This window comes from Heptranchias perlo, chromosome 13 (assembly GCF_035084215.1).
Source record: "Heptranchias perlo isolate sHepPer1 chromosome 13, sHepPer1.hap1, whole genome shotgun sequence".
Lineage (NCBI taxonomy): Eukaryota > Metazoa > Chordata > Chondrichthyes > Hexanchiformes > Hexanchidae > Heptranchias > Heptranchias perlo.
In genome coordinates, this window is record NC_090337.1 from 43,080,519 (window position 1) to 43,101,947 (window position 21,429).

Consider the following 21,429-nt stretch of genomic DNA (forward strand, 5'->3'; position numbering starts at 1 on the left):
GGACTAGATAATAAGAGAATCTTTTGATTTTCAGAGATATGTGTTAACACTTAGTCAAGGACAAGCCCTGTCCAGTTGTCAGCATTGCAGGGACAAACTTCTTTTAGTTCAAAAAGCTTCAGATTAAAGAGGCCCAGTTTGAACATGTGGACATTGTGACTCCTGTTTTCTGAATTTTTATTCTGGCATGGACCATATTTCTGGATAGTTGTTTAAGAGCCATTTTATGATGGTATAAAAGTGATTTTGTCTATTTTATATCATCATCTATGTACTGCAGGAATAAGAAAAATTCCTTTTAAGAGGTTTTGCCAACAATAACTTTGAGATGTTGCTCAGGTGATCTTTCTTTCCATTGCTATGTAAAAACACCTCCCAGTGGTTAACACCAGAAGATGCTGACAGTGGGATAATTCCCTACTACAGTTTTATTCTGGTGACTTTAGAAATTTTTACTTAGCTGGTAAAGTGCATATTGACATCCGTTTCTCCTTTTAAAATGTTGAAATCAGCCAATTTTAAAGAGATGTGGAAAGAAATTGATAACAGTCAACAGCCATAAATGGTGCCTGGGGTATTTCTAATCAAAGCATGATCAGGCTTCATCTGAGTTTTGACTAGAATCCTCTCCCTAGATTCAGAAGGATTTAAAAATTCTACAGGCTGCGTATTACTGCATATTCAACTGATAGAAAGCTTTCCAGCAGTTGCGGCTGCCACTGAAATAAACGGAGCCAGTCAGAAATGTAGCTGGACACTGATGTCTCTGCCATTCCCTGTAACTGATGTCACTGGAATAGATTGGTAAGAAAGAACCCCACTGAAAAATCCATCTTAATGGATAGAGAAAGCTGGAGTTCTCAATAGGGCAGATATATATGGTATAAATAGTTTAGGATATACACATTTTAAAATAATAAAATAATTTATTTTAAAAGTTAATAGTTACCACACAGACATAAATCCATTGCCCTCCAGTGACCTGCTGGCTGCAGCTGAAGAAAGTGGTCACTAGAGTGTGGATAGTCTACTCTGCAGGCACTTTAAATTTATGCATAAAGCCAGCAAGATGGAAATACAATTTTTGTGTGGCCGTGCTATTTCCAGCGTTAAATCTGCTACCACTTATCCTGATAAAAATCACACCTGAAGTACTGTATTTCAAGTCACCGGGCAATACTGTAGACCCACTTATCAGAATCAAATTTTAAAAATTGACCAGTTACATATTAATCATGTAATGCTTAATTTAGAGAAAATGGACTACATGCCTCTGCTCTATCATGGGCCACTTCCATGTGTTATAGTATCATCTTACTGACAGTGCCGTTTGTAAGTCACTCAAAAGACTCAGTGATTTCTAATTGATTTTGTTGGAGACATATATGAAACAAAGGATGAATTTAAAGGGTTATCTATTAATGTACAGGAACATAGAAACAGGAGTAGGCCATTTAGCATCTTGAGTCTTTCCACTATTCAATTAGATCATGGCTGATCTGTATCACTTATGGAAATAGTCATCTTTAGTTTATTTGGAGACACATCCTAGAGAACAATATCTAGTAAATAAAAAGTTCTGAAGTATGCTTTGAAGTAGTTGATTTTTGATTGTGTTTCGTAACAGGTGCGGAATGTGTTGAATGATGCACTAGATGTCTTAGAATTCCGTGACCGGGTGATCAAGGCCTCATTGTCTCATGGACATTTGGTAGTTGCAACCTCACTGCAGTGTTATGTGTATAGGTGAGTAAAATCTTTTCTCTGAAAATATGCAGTGTCCTTTGGCAAAATAACTTTTGGATATCTTTGTCAATTAGGTATTTCCTATACTAAATTTAAATCTCAGTAGTTCTATTACATGATAACACAAAGAAGATGTGTCAAAAGATATGGTTATAGAATCTGCGTTTTTTTTGGCTCCTTCCTCTTGAAAAAAACAGTATGTTAAGCTAAATCTTTTAAGTTGAGCTTAAGTTAGCTGTGTATAATATACAATATGCACTAAAATGTGTTACACTCTCTGGTTTCTTTCCTAATCTCAACTTTGTATATCCGTGAATTTATATACTTTACATTCTCTGTTTACTGTGTTTTATTTCAGTACAAAGAACTGGAATACCCCACTGGTATTTGACCTAAAAGAAGGTACTGTTAGTTTAATTCTACAAGCAGAGAGGTAAGAGATTAGTATTAATCTATGGGTACTTATTATAAACAGAACTTTCACCTACATAAAAAGGGAGTTTGGTTTGTAATTTGAATCTCAATCAATTATGTAAAATTACACTTTTTCTTCAAAATATATAAAAATGTAATCAGCATAATTTAAATAATTATTGAAAAATTGATCAATTATTTTGTAATTATTTAACATGTGTTAAATATTGGCGCAGAATTTGCTGTAGTAGGGCAATAAACAGTGCCTGCCATTAGTTAGACTTGCCCTTGCCCGTTTAACCTCCATGATATTTTGCACCACAAGTTGCTGGAAGTGCAAGATGGAAATGATGTGGCACCCTCTACAGGGCATCTGGGACCTGAGTGAACAGGGCAAGCAACTGTGTATCTCCTTAACCAATCAGATTGAAGGATTGTGAAATTAACAGTGCAAGGACTGAGAAGGAAGTTGCATCGAGTTATATCAAAACTACAGCACAGAAATAGGCCATTCAGCCCAACTGGTCTATGCCTCCATTTATGCTCCACACATGCCTCCTCCCTCCCTACTTCATCTAATCCTATCAGGATATCCTTCTATTCCTTTCTCCCTCAAGTGCTTATCCAGCTTCCCCTTAAATGCAGCTATGCTATTTGTCTTGACTACTCCTTGTGGTAGCGCGTTCCACATTCTTACCACTCTTTGGGTAAAGAAGTTTCTCCTGAATTCCCTATTGCATTTATTAGCGACTATTTTATATTTATGACCTCTAGTTTAGTGTACGTTAGAATGGTGATTTCAATGTCAAATCAGGTACAGAAAGAGAAATAAAGAGAGGAAAAGAAAGATTGGGTTAAGAGAGAGAGAAAAAAAAGATAGAAAGAATAAGTTTAAAAAAATGTAATTTTAATTTTTTTAAAAATCGCCAACAACAATTAAAACCTGAAGGAATGAGACTCCACACTAGTAATAGTTCATTTTCAGTGCCAGAGAGGTTGACTGGCAGTAACTAACACATCACGTTGTTAAAAGGGTACTTAGCCTTGAAATGACTTGGCTTAACTTTCTGTGGCGAGTTTAGTTCGTACCTACCATGCAAATACAGGAACTCCATGCCATTCAATGCATTCCAATGGTGAGGCAGACAGCGAGATGCTGTTTTCGCGAAGCTAATGGCCGAGTGGTGCATCTCCGTCAGCAACTTTTGGATTTCCGCGTTTAACCGCGCATCTGCCCTCGGGTGTAGTTGCTGTATGATTTGCGCATAAATAATGGTGAGCACCATTAGCCTCACCATTATTTTGACAGCAAATTCTGGGCCATTAGAGAAATGATTTAAAAATACATGTCTAATACCAACTCTTATGATGTCGGGTTAGTCTTACACAGAGCTATAGTTTATCTCTTAATGTTTAATATGTGATTTAAAAGTACATTATTGGTGTTGTAATCTCTCCAGGATACTCAAAAGGATAACTGTGTTTGCTGCAGAAATGTGCTGAAGTACAGACCATGCATTTCTTAGAACCTAGTTCAAAAGCACCTTTGGCAAAGGGCTAGAATCATGTCACTAGGCTATCCTCATGGTCAGGAAATGGTGCATGGCACAGAGTCAGAGAACCTAAAAAGAAAGTAGCTTACAAAATGGGAGGAATTAATAATACATTTTCAAAAAGATTAGCCGTGCAGTATTGTAATTGTGCAACTGATTGGTACTAATTTGCAGTTTGACTGAAAACATAATTCAAATCTTCCACTTCAAAATGTTCAAAGCTTCTGTAAGTATATTTATTACATCTAATTCAATGATAAGAAAATGGTAATATAAGATGAAGATAGTTCTACACTTTGATATATTTTAAGGTTTAAAAGTTTCAGACGCTTATGGTAGCTTTCTTTAACCTCTTCCGTGATAGTATTTATTTATTTGTTCAGACACTTTCTGCTGCTTGACGGAGCAGGGATTTATTTGCATTCGTATGAGGGTCGCCTTATTTCTTCTCCCAAGTTCCCAGGGATGAGAACTGACATACTGAGCTCCCAGACCGTTTCCCTCAGCAATGATACAATTGCCGTGAGAGATAAGGCTGACGATAAAGGTATAGTGGAAGAGCTATTAGTTTGGTAAAAAAAATGTGTATATGCTATAGATCTGAGAATTGTTCAGCACAAACATAATACATTGTATAAACACATATGTGCATAAAAAATGTTGACCCATCCCCAGTGCGCACACACACCACAAATTGTGGGATTCTAAGGAATCTCTACACTGTGATCAAAATATAGCTTTGTGTAATGTCAAAAGTTTAGAAGTTGATGAATATTGTGGAACATGGAAACTGTGTTTCTTTCCTCTTTGAAACCATCTATAGCATTAATTAGAATGGAGTCTTTAGCTCCTTCACTTATGAGATTTTCAGCTCCATTGTTCCGATCAAGTTCTGCTGGGCTTTTCTCTAACCACTCAACATTGATATCCTTCCTCTTTCCCGGGGCTTTAGCTAGCCTGGTTCAAGCCCTGCCATTAACCTATCTTTCTCCATTGCAACTGCTGTGCAGCCATGCCCAAGAATACCCTTGCCCATAGTGGGATTATGAAATCTACATGAAATAGAATATTTTGCTTGCCCCTCCTCCATAGGACAGAGGTAGCAAATCAGTCACTCAAGATACATAACCAGGCACCCATGCTAGCATCTGGATCCTGGAGGGTGAAGATATGGCAGCAATGCCTGTGATTCTAAAATTACGCCTCAGTCCCAGGGATAAGACAGGTGAGTTCACAAAAATGGCAGCCATGACTGGGAATATAACAAAAGTATTCAAAATTTTGAAAGGGTTTGTGATGGTAAATAGTGAAAGATTTTTTTCCACTGACCAATGTATCGGTAACAAGGGCCATAAAATTAGGATTAGAACTAGAAGCATAAAGGGAGAGGTTAAAAGAACTTTTTGCACATAAGGATTAAAAGATGGAATGCATTACCATGAGTGACTACTAAAGGTTAATTAATCATACCATCTAAGAGACAATTAGTAACATTTAAAGAAGAAAAATATTAAAGGAAGTGAAGAAAGAGCATAAAAATGAAATTAAATAGGTAGCTCTGATGTGGAGGTAGAATCGGCTCAGTTATAATTGGTCAAATGGTCTCCTGTGCTTCAATTTTTATTATTCCATGATCCTTCCAACAAGTGTGTGGACTTCTTTGTCACTCAGATTGAGATTGAGACCATCCATTTAGTTCCTTTGCCACATTCATCCTTCCCCTTGCTCACCAAGCCAAAGCTCTCCTAAAGTTCCCCTCTTCCCCAGCCATGAACCCATGTCTTCCCACTTGCCCTCTCTGAGCTCATCTTATCCATGAGACCCACCTCCTGCTCTATTTTCACCATTCCCACAAACTGCTGACCACCCAACTTCTCTTCCTGGCCCTCATGCTAGCCAATATTGTGAATAGCTCCCTTTCCCAGGTTACTATTCTCCCCCTTCCATAACTGCCAACATCACTCCTCCCCTCAGAAAACCGACATTTGACCTCTCTGTCCTTGCATACTACTGCCCTATCTCCAACCTCCCTTTCCTCTCCAATGTCCTTGAACATGTTGTTGCCTCCCAAATCCGTGCCCATTTTCCCACAAATCCATGTTTGAATCTCTCCAATCAGGTTTCCATCTCAGCCACAGCACTGAAAAAGCCCTAATCAAAGTCACAAATTACAGCCTCTGTGACTGTGACCATGGTATACTATCTCTCCTTGTCCTTCTCAACCTCTCTGCAGGCTTTAACACAGTCAACCGCACCATCTTCCTCCAATACCTCTTCCCTGTTATCTAGATCAATGGGACCACCCTTGCTTGGTTCTACTCTTACCTATCCAACTGTAGGCAGGGCATCTCCTGTAATAGATTCTCTTCCAACCCCCATATCTCTAGAACTCTGTAATCCCCTAAGGATGTATCCTTGTCCCTCTCGTCTTCCTCATCTACATGCTGCCCCTTGCTGACATCATCTGAAGACATGGGGTCAGGTTCCACATCTACGCTGACGATACCCAGCTCTATCTCTCCACCACTTTTCCCAACACCTCTGCCGCCTCTGTTGTTAGATTGCTTGCCTGATATCCAGTCCTAGATGAGCCACGCTTTCCTCCAGTTAAACATTGGGAAAACCGAAGCCATCATCTCCGGCCCACACCACAAACTTTGTACCCTTATCTCTGATTCCATTCCCCTCTCCAACCACTATCTCAGGTTGACCCAGACTGTTCGCAGTCCCAGTGTCGTATTTGATTCTGAGCTAAATTTCAAACCCATATCCGCTCCATAACAAAGACCTCTGTAACACCGCCTGTCTCCGCCGCTGCCTCAGCCTGTCTGTTGCCGAAACCCTCATCCCTCACCTCTGACTATTTCAATGCTCTCATGGCCAGCCTCCCATCCTCCACCCTCCATAAACTTCAAATCATCCAAATCCCTGTGGCCCATATCCTATCCCGCACCAAGTCCCACTCACCCATCATCTTGTGCTCACTGACCTATATTAGTTCCTGGTTTCCCAATCCCTCAAATTTAAAATTCTCATCCTCATGTTCAAATTCCTTCATGGCCTCATCCTTCCCTATATCTGTACCTGTCTTCAGCCGTATCACTCTCCAAGAACTCTGCGTTCCTCAAATTATGGCCTTGTGCATCCCGAAATCCCTTCGGCCCACTATAATCAGCCATGCCTTCAGCCGTCTAGGCCTAAGCCCTGGAATTCCCTTCCTACAGGTCTGTGCCTCTACACCTCGCTCTCCTCCTTTAAGACTCTTTTTAAAGCCCAGCTTTTTGACAAAGCTTTTAGTCACCCCTCCTAATATCTTCATTTTTGTCTGATTATGCTCCTGTGAAGTACCTAGGCATGTTCTTTCTACATTAAAGGTGCTATACATGATGATTTTGTTATTATTACCACCACCACCATACTCAGGCTCAAAAAATAAAAATGACAGGAAAATGGTGCTAGCAGATGGAAACAGAATTTGGGTTCTGGTAGAAGTGTGACACAATACTGGGAGAGCAACATCCAGGCGATGGACAGACTCAGATACAAGAAATGGTCAGAATGAATACAAATACAAGGGGGCTTAAAAGCTGCAGATTCAGGGAACAGATTGATAAAGACCCAGAACTGTAATAGCAGGTTACATGTGTATTTGAGTGTAAATGCCTAATAGTTAAATAGATCCATAGAAGTTTACTGCACAAAAGAAAGCCATTCAGCCCTTGATGTCTGTGCCAGCTCTTTGCACAATCCAACACTCCCCATACTCCTGCATCTTCCTCTGCTTCAAATACTTATCTAATTTTCACTTAAAAGACACAATGGTCACTGCCTCAATCACTCTGCTCCAATAACCAGCTGTGTAAAGAAATTTCTTCTAACCTCTCTTCTCACTCTCTTAGCGACAATTTTAAATTGATTACCCTTTGACTCACCAACCAGAGGAAATAGTCCTTCCCAATCAACCTGGACAAAAACTGGTCATAATTTTAAAAATCTTTATTAAATCTTCATAGTAACCAGATCTACAGTTAGTCAGGGGAGGAGCACTTATTGCAACTTACAATTTATTTGTAAAATTATATTTTCATTTTTCAACAAGTATTTTTCAGGAATTTTGTACTGATCAAGTGAATGTTGCCTATTTTGTTCCACTCTTGAGGAAAACCTTGGTTGTAGAATCATAGAATAGAACCATAGAAAATTTACGGCACAGAAGGAGGCCATTCGGCCCATCGTGTCCGCGCCGGCCGAAAATGAGCCACCCAGCCTATTCTCACTTTCCAGCACCTGCTCCGTAGCCTTGAAGGTCATGGCACTTCAGGTGCACATCCAGGTACTTTTTAAATGAGTTGAGAGTTTCTGCCTCTACCACCCTTTTAGGCAGTGAATTCCAGACCCCTACCACCCTCTGGGTGAAAAAATTTTTCCTCAGCTCCCCTCTAATCCTTCTACCAAACACTTTAAATCAATGCCCCCTGATTATTGACCTCTCTGCTAAGGGAAATAGGTCCTTCCTAACCACTCTATCTAGGCCCTTCATAATTTTGTGCACCTCAATTAAATCAACCCTCAGCCTCCTCTGTTCCAAAGGAAACAACCCAGCCTATCCAATCTTTCCTCATAGCTAAAATTCTCCAGTCCTGGCAACATCCTCCTGAATCTCCTCTGTACCTCGCTAGTGCAATTACATCCTTTCTGTAATGTGGTGATCAGAACTGTACACAGTACTGAAGTTGTGGCCTAACCAGTATTTTATAAAGTTCCAGCATAACTTCCCTGCTCTTATATTCTATGCCTCGGCTAATATAGGAAAGTATTGCATGTGGCTTAACCACCTTATCTACCTGTCCTGCTACCTTCAGGGATCTGTGGACATGCACTCCAAAGTCCCTCACTTCCTTTACACCTTTCAGTATCCCCTCATTTATTGTGTACTCCCTTGCCTTGTTTGCTCTCCCCAAATGCATTACCTCACACTTCACCGGATTGAATTCCATTTGCCACTTTTCAGCCCACCTGACCAGACTATTGATATCTTCCTGCAGGCTACAGCTTTCCTCTTCACTATCAACCACATGGCCAATTTTTGTATCATCTGCAAACTTCTTAATCAGGCCCCCTACATTTAAGTCCAAATCATTAATATATATCACAAAAAGTAAGGGACCTAGTACAGAGGCCTGCAGAACCCCACTGGAAACAGCCTTCCAGTCACAAAAATGCCCGTCAACCATTACCCTTTGCTTCCTGCCACTGAGCCAAATTTGGATCCAACTTGCCACTCTCCCTTGGATCCCATCGGCTTGTACTTTTTTGACCAGTCTGCCATGTGGGACCTTGTCAAAAGCATTGCTAAAATCCATGTAGACTACAAATACACAGAGTACCAACCATTAATGCAATGGTACATGTGGCGTCTTGGACACTAGCAGCACAACCAAAATAATGGGATATATTTCCTTCGGTCACTAATAAGAGTGAAAAAGTCAGTGAGGCTGATCCCTAGCGTCAGAGATCTGAGAATGAGGAATAACTGGAGAAACTTTTTGGTCTCAAAAGAAGGTGATTGGGAAGTAATCGTATCAGGGTATATAATATGGAAAATTACTCTAAACTATATTGTGGGAGTAGAACAAATAGACACTGGTTCAAACTAATAAAAGGTAAATGTATGACTGAGGTCAGGAAGTTCTTGTTCACACAGAGTGATCAACAGAATCATGGAGGCAAAAACCCTGGACTTATTTAAGAAACAATTGGATGCAGCATTGGGACAAATGGTAATAAATTTATGGATGGCTGAACTAAGATGGGCCAAATGTCCTTCCTCATCCATCTTTGTCTTGTAAATTTTGACTGTTTTATGTGTATTCTTGGTGGTATGAATTGAGCTCTTGTTTCTTTGGAATTTTCCCTGACTGAAGGCAGGGGGGAATAGAATGCCCATTATTAATGCTCATGGTAATGGTTCATGGAAATTTCTTGGCTCAGGGAAGATAGATGAGGAGTTGATTTTAACTACTGGCAGAGAACAGACTGGCAGTGGTTGGAGTGCACACATCACCATTCTTATTGGAGGGAGGCCTAGGTTTCCTTTCCATTCCACTGGTGAGCTGTGGGTGCCAAACGGGCTCCCATGCTGAGCTGGCTAAAAGTCGAAACATGGGAGGGAGGGGAGGTGATCCTCGGGGGGAGTGGGGGGAAGGGAGCGGAAAGGCATCGAATGGGTCGACAGCTGCCCGGAATTTTTTTTTGGGCCCACTCCTGCTTCACCTGGCCATAGCAAAAAAAATTATATATATTCTAGACCGCTTTTTGAGCAGCCTCCAGCAGTCCCTTATGCAAATTGTCAGCATGTGTGCTGTGCAGGCTCCGACCAATTTTACCACAAAATTGCAATCGGGGTCCTATGTATGTCTTAGGACACAGATTTGCATAATTTATTGAGGCTCCCACCTGATTCAGGCGGGCGCCTAAGCCACCCTTGTAAAGGCCCTTGGCAAAATGGTGGCAGGCAGGATTGGATCAGGAACAGGGCGGTAAGTGCAGCACTCCGATTTTAGGGCCACTACTGCCCTGATCCTGGCCACTGGACCAAGTTAAAAGCATCCCTATAATGTTTAAAAAGAAAGATATTATACATACATGTAAGAGAAGAAGGTAGAAGATCAGCCATGATCTTGTTGAATGGCGGAGCAGGCTCGAAGGGCCGGATGGCCTACTCCTGCTCCTATTATGTTCTTATGAATCCATTTTGTTAGCACCTTTAAATAAAGTTGTTGCATGTCCCCATAATCTTCTGTTGCACATAAACACAATGGAAAAGGTAGATAGTAAGACAGCAGGCAAATATTTAACAAGTCTTGTAGATATTTACAGGATTTTTACAATATAAATAGTTTCACACTTATGACCAGCTTTGGCCGGGTAGTTTATGAGACCAGCTCACTTGAAGGATATTTTCTATTTCTTCAGATGAACACAAAGTGTAATCTTTATAAAGTTAATTTGTTTTCTGAATTATGAGATCTTTTTCATGAATGGAGTAAATTAAGTATTCCATATGGCCAGTTATATGTCCTGTAATCACCTTGCAAGTGTATTCATGAATTTCATCACCATATATTTTGTGTCCTTGTTTCAGTAATTTATCTTATTGATGCACTCTCTGGAAAACCTCTTGGTGATGGAAAACCTCTTGTTCACAAGGTATGCCACCTATCTTGTTGGAATAAATAGAAATGGATCACATGGATTTTACTTTCAGTGTATCATTCTATTTCCTTCTCTTAAAAATGGCTTTGTATATGATATTTTGCATTGTGACAAGATACGTTGACCATACAAACAGGAGGCAATAGGTTCATGAAGAACTAAATAGAATTGTTATCTACAATGGTGTAACATTGCAATATCTACTATGGAAGATGCAAACTAACAGGAAAAATGTACACATAATGAAATATACCTTTGTTATTTTGTGGAAAACTTGTACTTCTTAACACTATATAAAGGCTTAGCATTTTCTTTTCTCCACTAGATCACTCTATTAATAGAATTAATATTAAAGAAAGAAAGAACTTGCACAAGTAGTAATGTGTGGATTTGTGTGCATGGTTTGTTGCTTGGTGTATTCCCAGTCCCATCCAAGCAGTCTTCACAGAGTTCAAGGGAAAATCATGTGGTGATTATGAATTTTTTCTGTTTGTGCATGCACTTCCTGTTGTACCACTTGACTTCCTGTGGTCATGTTATTGTCATATTTTTTGAGTCAACTTTTTCCCATTATGAATTCTTCTGCCTCCACTTATGAGTTTCACCTGTAAACTTGTCTCACTGTAATGACACAATCTAGCCACTGGGTGGCCTGTGGAGCAAGTATCTGATTTTTTTCTTCCAGCTCTGCCACCATATTTTTTTTGTGATTTTTTTTTAAAGATTTTTTTCCCTCAGATAAGTAACTTGTCAACTTTATTTTAAAGTCTTTAATTTTGTATTTCATTTTTTTCTCCTTTGAGCAATATATTAGATATTGGCATCCCATTGGCTGTGCTTGGCCACAGCCACAGCTCCTGGTTCAGCCACCTATTACCAAAGTGTTAGTTCCCTGCCCAATAACAGGCCTATTGGCCACATGTTAGTTCCCAGTATGGCTGCCTTGGCTGCTGATTTCTGTCTCTGGCTGATATTTGATGGTGCCCCTCTCCCTCGCTGCCCACATCAGCCCAGCTCCCGGTGCAGTCACCTTGGCCCCTGAATCTGCCCCACACTGGCCACTGAGTCTGTCATCCCCTCTCCCCCTCCTCCCCTTCCCCCCTTCCTCCTCCCCTTCCCCCCCTTCCTCCTCCGTCCCCCTTTCCCCTCCCCTTCCCCTTTCCCTCCCTCCTCCCTCCTCCCCCTCCCCTTTCCCCTTCTCCCTCCCATTGCCCCCTTCCATCCCTCCTCCCCCCTCCCCTATCATATTATGCCCTGGCTCCTGGTGCAACCACTTTAGCCCTTAAGTCTTTTCTGTCCTGTTGGTTGCTTGCCACCATCCAGACATATCAGGCTTCTGATATGGGAACTTCCTCAGGTCTCCACCCACTATTTGCTGTTTTAATATAAGTTTTTCTTCCTTTTTCGATACCTGATCAGTGGATACTTTTTGTTTAATTAATTTCTGAAAAACCCACACCATTGGCAAGTCATTTAATTATTAATTAATTGCAAGGTTTCTTCTCTTTTATAAGACCAGTTTTAATCTGTTGCATACTTCAATGCCCCAGTTTAATTTATTTCACCCAATTCTCCTGATTCGAATGCCTCTCTTAATTCATGAATCCCGTATTTATTTAATTAATATATTGCTGGAATTTACTTAAGGCAAGAAGACAACAAGCATGAGTTTATTTAATTTAACACTCAAATTCATTTAAAATCCAACTCCAGGCAAAAAGACCAAGATATATTTAACTAATTTCACCCCGAATTCAGTAAATCCCACTCCCTACAAGAACACAACAAGCTTGATTTTATTAAATTGATTTTACCCAATTCCCCACCTATTCGTCCTTCTCGTTACCCCCCCCCCCCTTAATTTGCCATAATCCCATGTTTATTTAACGTATTTATTACCAAAGTTTTTTTCAGTGATTCATTACCATGCAGACAAGGAGCTCAATTTTGAAATGGTGGCGGGTTGGCAGCGGGGGGGGGGGGGGGGGGGGTGAAGGCGCGCGCGGCAAACCTGAATTAAAAAAATACTTACCTTTTCCGACGCGATCACGATGTAATTGATGGTGATTAAATTTGTTTCCGGGTTTCACACCCGGCAGCCAGCCTGATTGACAAGCTGGTTGCTGACAAGAACTGCAATGCCAGGGGTGGGGTGGGGGTTGCGGGGGGGTGCGGGACTAAGAGAAAGAGAGAGAGAGAGAAATGTCGTCCGGCACTGGAACAGAGAGTGGAGGGCGCTGAAGATCAGGGGGGTGGGGGAGAGGGGAAGCTCGGAGGGGGGAGGGGAAGATCTGGGGGAGAGGGACATCGGTGGGGTAGAGGGGGAGATTGGAGAGAGATATCAGGGGCTGAGAGGGACATCGGAGAGGGCTACATCGGGGGGGAGGAGGGACATTGGACATTGGAGCAGGGTGGAAAGATAGGTTTATTTTGTTTTTTATTTAATTTATTTACATTATTTTTGCCTGATCCGGCCCTTCATGCCTGGTTTCACCAGGCGTGAATCGGAAGCCGTGGGAAAGCCGCCCAGGTAAGTTTAAAATCATTCTAACTATCTACTATCTCAGAAATAAAGTACCTTAAGTACCTTAATGGTACATTTGGTTCTTTAACTATCATCCCGCCGGCTTTAATTGCCGGCAGGACTTCCGCATTCGGGAAGTGCGCGCGCACACAGACGCGTCTGTGGGGAACCTGGAAGTCGGCGAGTTGGAACCGGCTTCCTCACCTGCTCGGGATTTCCCCGATTTTTGCAGCCCCAAAAGCACCCGCCATTTCCTTTGAAAATCGGGGCCAAAATTCCTGCTTCATTTTTAATTTATTATTTTCTCCCAAGTCTATGTTTATTTAATTATATTATATATTGACACACTTCATTCAATCAATTCACTACTGTGCAGACTCAATTCCCCACCTGAAGGAATAATCTCATTAAGTTTGTAAGCAATATACTAAAACAGTACAAGTCTCCAGTCTGTCTATGTCCTCCTGAAATTTGTTACTATCCTCCACATTGTTTACCACATTTCTGAGTTTCGTGTCATCTGCAAACTTTGCAATTATACACTCTATACCCAATTCCAGATCATTAATATATATTAAAAAGAGCAGTGGTCCAGTACCGACCCCTGGGCCACACCACTGTATACTTCGCTCTGCTCTGAAAAACAACCGTTCGCCGCTACTCTCTGCTTTCTGTCCCTTAGCCAATTTTGTATCCACGCTGCTTCTGTCCCTTTAATCCCATCGGCTTTTAATTTTGCTAACAAGTCTATTATGTGGTAATTCATCAAATACCTTTTGAAAGTCCATGTACACAACATCAACCGCACTACCCTCATCAAAGAACCAACCCAAGTTGGTTAAACACAATTTCCTTTAATAAATCCATGCTGACTTTCATTTGTTAGCCTATACTTTTCCAAGTGACAATTAACTTTGTCCCAGATTAGTGTTTCTAAAAGTTTCCCCACCACTGATATTAGGCTGACTAGCCTGTAGTTACTGCATTTATCCCTCTCCCCTTTTATGAATAGGGATGTAACATTTGCAATCCTCCAGTTCTCTGGCACCGTCCCCATATCTAAGGAGGATTGGAAGATTGTGGCCAGAGTATCTACAATTTCCACCCTTATTTCCCTCAGTAATCTAGGATGCATCCCATCTGGACCAGGTGGCTTTTCTACTTTGAGTATTGCCAATCTTTTAAGTACCTCCTCTTCATCTTTTTTTATCCTATATCCAACCTTCTCCTTTACCGCAACATTTGCAGCATCCTCTTCTCTAGTGAAGACCGATGCAAAGTGCTCATATAGTACCTCAGCCATACCTTCTGCATCCACAAGAAGATCTCCTTTTTTGTCCCGACTCAGCCCCACCCTTCCTTTGACTACCTATTACTTTTTATATGTTTATAAAAGACTTTTGGGATCCTTTTAATGTTAGACACTAATCTATTCTCATACTCTCTCTTTGCCCCTCTTTTTTCCTTTTTTAGACCTCCTCTGTACTTTCTGTATTCAGCTTGGTTCTTTAATGTATTATGATCCTTACATTTGTCATAAGCCTCCTTTTTCTGTTTCATTTTAATCTCAATGGGCGCTAAATTGGGCCGTGTAGCGCCCGTTGTTTCGGCGCTACATGGCTTCTCCGACATCCAAGATGGCGTCTTGGATGCGCACACACGTTTCCTGCGTGACGTGCGCCAGAAGCCATCTTGGTATAGGAGTTTGCGCAGGCGCAGATAAGAAACGCTGGAATCATGTAAAGTAGGGAGAAAATGGCTTCAATCAGTGTGCAACGCTGATTTAAAGTGATAGACACCATTTTGGGACTTAACACTTAACTCAATGCACAATCTTAACCCCGACCATATGAATGTGTCTTAGGGTGCCTGGCGCTATTTAAAGGGACAATGCAGGATTTATAGGTTAGTTGCTGGATTATTGTTTCTGGCTGCCGAGACAGTTGTAACTGCTTTTGGAGGTCTCCTAGACTTCAATACTAGGACGCGGGGACATAGTCTAATATTTAGAGCCAGGATGTGCAGGAGTGAAGTTAGGAAATGCTTCTACACGCAAAGGGTGGGAGACGTTTGGAACACTCTTCTACAGACGGCAGTTGATGCTAGCTCACTTGTGAATGTTAAATCTGAGATTGATAGATTTCTGTGAACCAAGGGTATTAAGGGATATGGGGCTAAGGCGGGTATATGGAGTTAGGTCACAGATCCACCATGATCGCACTGAATGGTGGAACAGGCTTGAGGGCCTAAGTGCCACTGCCACTTGCTGCCTCTTGACATGTGCCACCTTCTCCTGAAAGAAAGCTAGGCGTGAACCTTGGTGATGTGCCTGTCATGGTTCAATAGCTGCCAGTGTGTGTGGCCTGTGAGTTGTGGGTGGGCGGCTTGAAACAGTGATAACGTGTAAGGGTGAGAGGAAGTATCTGATTGGAAGAGTTGAGTTCTGATGGAAAGAGTTTATTGGTATGTGGGGGATGGGGGGTTGTAGTGTGTGGTGTAGTTGGTAGGAGACGCCACTTGCCAGTTGACCTCACTCACCTTGCCCACTCATGTCAAAGCATTGAACTTCTTCCTGCACTGCATCCATGTTCATGATGCTGTGCGCCTGGCATGACTTTGTCCCCCGTTGCCTCCCACTGTCTTTTAGATACATGTCTGGAGGGCCTCTTGGCCCCCCCCCTGTGGATATAGGATGTCCCTCCTTCTGTCCACCTCTTGCACCCAAGGTCTCTAGTGCATCAGCAGAGAAACTTGGTGCATTCGCTCTCACAGGCGTACCAACTCAGATCAGCAGATTGTCTGGTGTGCAGATTGGAGGATGTGGGATTTAGTAATGCGCAACCTTTATTCAATGTTTTAATATAACTCATCAGTGTGTAAATATTTTACGTGTGCGATGTCTGATCTCTGTTCAGACTCCATGCAGACAGTAGACTGTTATTTTCAGCAAATGCCAGGTACAAGCTACCTTTAAGAGATTTCTAAGAAACATCTTCCCTTTAAGAGATGGAGCTCCCTCTGGTGGTGGAAAGTGCAAATTGCAATCATTCCACATGCAAGGCCTGGAAAGGAACGCCGATTGCAAGTAAGTGCTCCCTTGGGACCAAACTTGCGTCTTGCCTGCCCAGGGTCTGTCGGATGCGGGATGTTAGCACATTGCTAACATCGTCCAGAACGGACCCTTAACCATTTTTTCCCCCTATATCTTTAGCCATCCGGGGAGCTCTAGCTTTGGATGCCCTTCCTTTCCTCATTGTGGGAATGTGTCTACTCTGTACCCAAACCATCTCCTCCTTGAAGGCCTCCCATTGTTCAATTACTGTTTTCCCTACCAATTTTTGATTCCAATCCACCGGGGCAAGATCCCTTTTTAACTCACTGAAATTAGCTCTCCTCCAGTTGAGTATTTTCTCACTTGATTGTTCCTTGTCCATTTCCATAACTATTCTAAACTTGATTAAATTATGATCACTGTTCCCCAAATGCTCCTCCACTGAAACATGCTCCACTTGCACCACTTCATTCCCCAGAACTAGATCCAGCACTGCTTCCTTCCTTGTTCGGCTGAAAACACACTGATCAAGAAATTTCTCTTGTACACATTTCAGGAATTCATCCCCCTCTTTGTCCTTTACACTGTTATTTTCCCAGTCTACATTGCGATAATTGAAGTCCCCCATTATCATTGCTCTATAGTTCTTGCATCTTTCTGTAACTTGCCTACAAATTTGCTCCTCTATCTCTTTCTCACCATTTGGTGGCCTATAGTATGCACCCAGCAGTGTAATAGCTCCCCAATTGTTCCTTAATTCTAACCAAATAGATTGTATCTTTGACCCCTCAACTACACCATCCCTCTCCAGTGCTACAATAGCTTCTTTGGTCAATACTGCCTACCCCCCCGCCTTTCTTTCCTTCCCTCCCTATCTTTCCTCATTGTAGCCAGGAATATTAAGTCACCAATCCTCCCTTTCTTTGAGCCAGGTCTCTGTTATTGCCACTGTATCATAGTCCCATGAGGCGACTTGTGCCTGCAGCTCACCAACCTTATTTACCTTGCTACGTGCATTTACGCACATGCACTCCAAACTCATCTTAGACTGCCTCTCATTTTCCTTCTGTCTGATCCCTTCTATTTCTGAACAATTCTTTACTCTAGTGCTACTGTTTCTCCCAGTTTTCTGTGCACCTTGTTTCTTCTCTCTAATGTTCCATCCTGGTGCCCACCCCCCTGCCAAATTACTGCCAATGTACTTCCTATCCACACACCTTACGTCCAATGTCACTATTTTAAGCAACGCTTTTTATGTCAACATTTACATTTGAAACTGCTTATTTAAACATTTATAACTGCAATTCCGTATGTAAACCGTTGTCTGCAATGATGTAGTTGCAGGCCTCCTGCAAATAAGTGGTGTTGTCATGCACCTCCTGAATCTGTAGTAGCCACACCTTTAAACCTCTGTTGATCTGTTGAAAACTCTGCTCATCTCCTTTATAAATTACCTGTAAGTTCCTGAATTTATCTGATTACTGTTGTACCATATAAATAAAATAAAGCTGCAAGCCTGTATTTTGTATGAAAAAATAAGTTCCATCACCTTTCATCTAGTCCCTTTTTTGTGTGTCTTTTTTGGCAGAATTGCTAATTGAGGCAGCATGTCTACAACAGTAGACTGTTCACTTTCATTTGTTCTTCACACACTTAAAAGTCTGTTACTGTCAAAGGTTCCGATTTAATACCTCTCAAATTTAGACAGCAGGCAGATTTGGCACAGATATAGACAGTGTTACAGCCTAAGAGAAAGGTGCAACAAGCTCAGAGACTTACTGCAGTGAATTGTAACAAATTGCAATAGAAGACAGGCAAGGGTACACAGTACTTTGAAATGAAACTTTTTTTTCCTGGAAAATGTACCTTAAACTCCAACTGAACTATGTGATAATTTCAACAAAAATATAAATACTTTTATTTTAACTGCTAAAGTACCACTCAAGGCATTTAATATGCTAACTGTATGCAGTGCTTGTTTATTTAGTGAGCTGATGCCGATAAAGCTTTAATGGGATAATAATATTCTGATGCACAATGAGTAGTAGAACTGTGCCAAATTTGCATAAATTCAGTGTTTGTCTAGTGATTTGAGACCACCTGGAAGTGGTGATTTTGCTTTGCTTTGGTTTCACAAAGCCAAAATTTGAAACTTTAATGTTAAAAAATTGGTTTAGTAGCAGGATGACAAGAAAGAAACAATGGGATAGTCAGTTAGAAGCCAATAGGCAGAGTATTTAATTGTGCATTAAATGTGCTAAATGTATAGAGAGCTCTTCTCCCCTCAGTTCAAGAGTGGTTCAAGCAGGCAGTATAACAATATGTTGTCCACTTGCAAGGGTGTATAACTCAGTGCTTAATTTTTTTGAAAGATTTACATTTCTATAGCGCCTTTCATGACTTCAGGGTATCGCAAAGTGCTTTACAGCCAATGACCTACTTTTGAAGTGTAGTCACTGTTGTAATGTAGGAAACGCAGCAGCTAATTTGCACACAGCAAGGTCCCACAAACAGCAATGTGATAATAATCACATAACCTGTTTTTAGTGATATTGGCCAGGACACCGGAAGAACTCCCCTGCTCTTCGAATAGAGCCATGGCATCCTTTACGTCCACCTGAGAGGGCAGACGGGGCCTCAGTTTAACATCTCATTCGAAAGGCGGCACCTCTGAGAGTGCAGCATTCCTCAGTACAGCACTGGAATGTCAAGTTAGATTCTGTGCTCGAGTCTCTGGAGTGGGACTTGAACTCACAATCTTCTGTTTTAGAGTCAAGAGTGTTACCACAGACCATGGCTACGGTTCAGTGCATTTTCTCTTTGGCAACTGTCTTCTGGGTAGGTGCGTAACTTCCCTGGATTTGATCCCTTGCCTCTTTCTGGAAATTCCTCAGTTTATCTGCTTGTCTCATTGTTACACAGTTTCCAATACAGCCTCCAAATCCGAACTCTTGTAGACTACCACCTTTAATGATGGACCTAGGAGAATGAAGCTAGACTCTGATCTCTATCTATCATGCTGCATTATCTGTATGGTTATTAGTACAGAAGTAGTTTTCCAGAATTTCCACTAGCTTTCAATATTTTCAACAATATGTCAAGCATCAGTACTTTCTCATTCAATCATAAAACAAGATCCTGGTGTCAGCAAGCCAGGAGGTGGATGGACATTCACAGATACCTCTTTCAGTATGTGATATCCCATCTTCTTAATTGTGTAAAACCAATTGATGTATTTCTGCAATTGATTTTTCAAGTCCCTTTAATATGCGAGTAGACTGGTTGAACAAAAAGAAAATTATGTTGAAGGATTGGAATCTTCAACCAGAAGCATTCCATTGATTACACAACTGGGAATGTTTCTTGTGGACTTATTCATTTTTTAATGAGGATTCCAAGCTATCTTTCTGCCATCATTCCAAGGCTTGTGTAGTGGACATGGGGAGTGAATTTCCTTGCTGTTTTCAGGGCATTAGCGTGTGCAAGTGGTAGAGGAAATTCTTTAAGGCAGCAAGATCAGGTGGAAGCCATGGCAGCCCGATTTCTGCCATTAAAATGCACCTCAAAAATTGAGGTGAACTTGTCAACCATGGCAAAAAAAAATCACTGGACAAAGCAAACAGCCATCAAAGACAAGAAAGTAAAGGCAACAATTGTAAACCAATATGGGTTTGTAAAAGTTAGGTCAAGTCTAATGAAATTCTTGTAGGATGTATCAGAAATTTTTCGATTGATGCTAATGGAGTGGATGTTATACAGCTTGATTATTAGGAGAAATTTGATAAGGGGCCTCACAAGAGATTTATGGTTAAAGTGAAAGCTTTTGGGATAAAAAAGGAAGTAGTAAATTCAGATAATAAATTGTTAAATATTAGAAAACAAATGGTAGTGATCAGTGGTAGTAGTTCTTATTGGACAGCTGTGACCAAGGAAGTACCACAGGGATCAGTCCTGGATCTCCCGCTGTTCACAGCATTGCTAAATGATCTTGGTAAAGATATTATCCCACAGACTGCTGGCAGGTCCACGGAAATGTCTGTCCTCCTGGACTAACTAGTTTTCTTTGCATTAAGTTCACGCACTCTGATGCTGGAAATAATATTGCAGTAAGAAAGATACGCAAGTATCAGGAATGGCCTTATTACCTTACTATTAACTCTAAACCTGCTAAAATAAAAATGAAAACCTAAATTCTAACCAAAAATAAAAACATTTAAATACTTTAATTCTGTTTGCCCTGTAGTGTGGTTATCATGCTGGTTATTACTAGCAACCAAGAGATTGTGGTTACTAATCTAACCCGATAACCACTATTACAGTTAGCCTCAGTACCCCTGAGTTAGGAAGGGGAAAATCATTCAGGGTTTCTTCTTCTGATAGATAATCTAGTGACTCCTACTGCAAAGTGCATCTGTGTGGATGTTAAGTGAGGTCCCATGATCGAATAGTCTGCTATTACTCGCTGTCGAGGCTCGCACACAAATAATGATCACTTAGGCAAGGTACCAGAGTACCCATGGAACCATACTCCAGTCAGGAGTCAATACCTTCAGGATAGGAGTGGTGCAGAGTAAATTGGCAAGAAAAATAATAACTTTTTTTTCCATATAATGCCCAGAGGAGAATTTGAAATTATTGTTAATCTGTATATTAAATCATAGATCTCTAATTCACTGGTAAAAGTGATACTGTTTGATATTAAAATAGTCTCATGAATTTAAAGACGGTGGGGGTGGGGGGGGGGTCTCACCATCAGTACTTTCTTTGTAAAACATAAAGAGCTCAAAAAAATTGGCCTTATTTTGTTCTGCCCATTTTTCTTTGCTTAAAGAGTATATTTTATTTAAACAGTGACTAGTGATAACATTAGCAGGAGAATTGGCATGAGAATACAGCCCCATCAGTGAGAGCTGAATTCACAAATT

The 21,429-nt window shown here is 41.1% G+C and overlaps 1 protein-coding gene across 3 annotated transcripts in view; it reads left to right on the top strand.

Annotated features, from left to right (window-relative positions):
• Window positions 1–21,429, top strand: part of ift80 (intraflagellar transport 80 homolog (Chlamydomonas)) — a 203,265-nt gene that overhangs the window by 140,679 nt on the left and 41,157 nt on the right. For all 3 annotated transcript variants that reach the window (XM_067995379.1, XM_067995378.1, XM_067995377.1), the window contains exons 8-11: window positions 1,628–1,746; window positions 2,105–2,179; window positions 4,097–4,260; window positions 10,858–10,922. In XM_067995379.1, coding sequence (XP_067851480.1) covers window positions 1,628–1,746; window positions 2,105–2,179; window positions 4,097–4,260; window positions 10,858–10,922 — 423 coding nt within the window. The remainder of the gene's footprint in view (window positions 1–1,627; window positions 1,747–2,104; window positions 2,180–4,096; window positions 4,261–10,857; window positions 10,923–21,429) is intronic.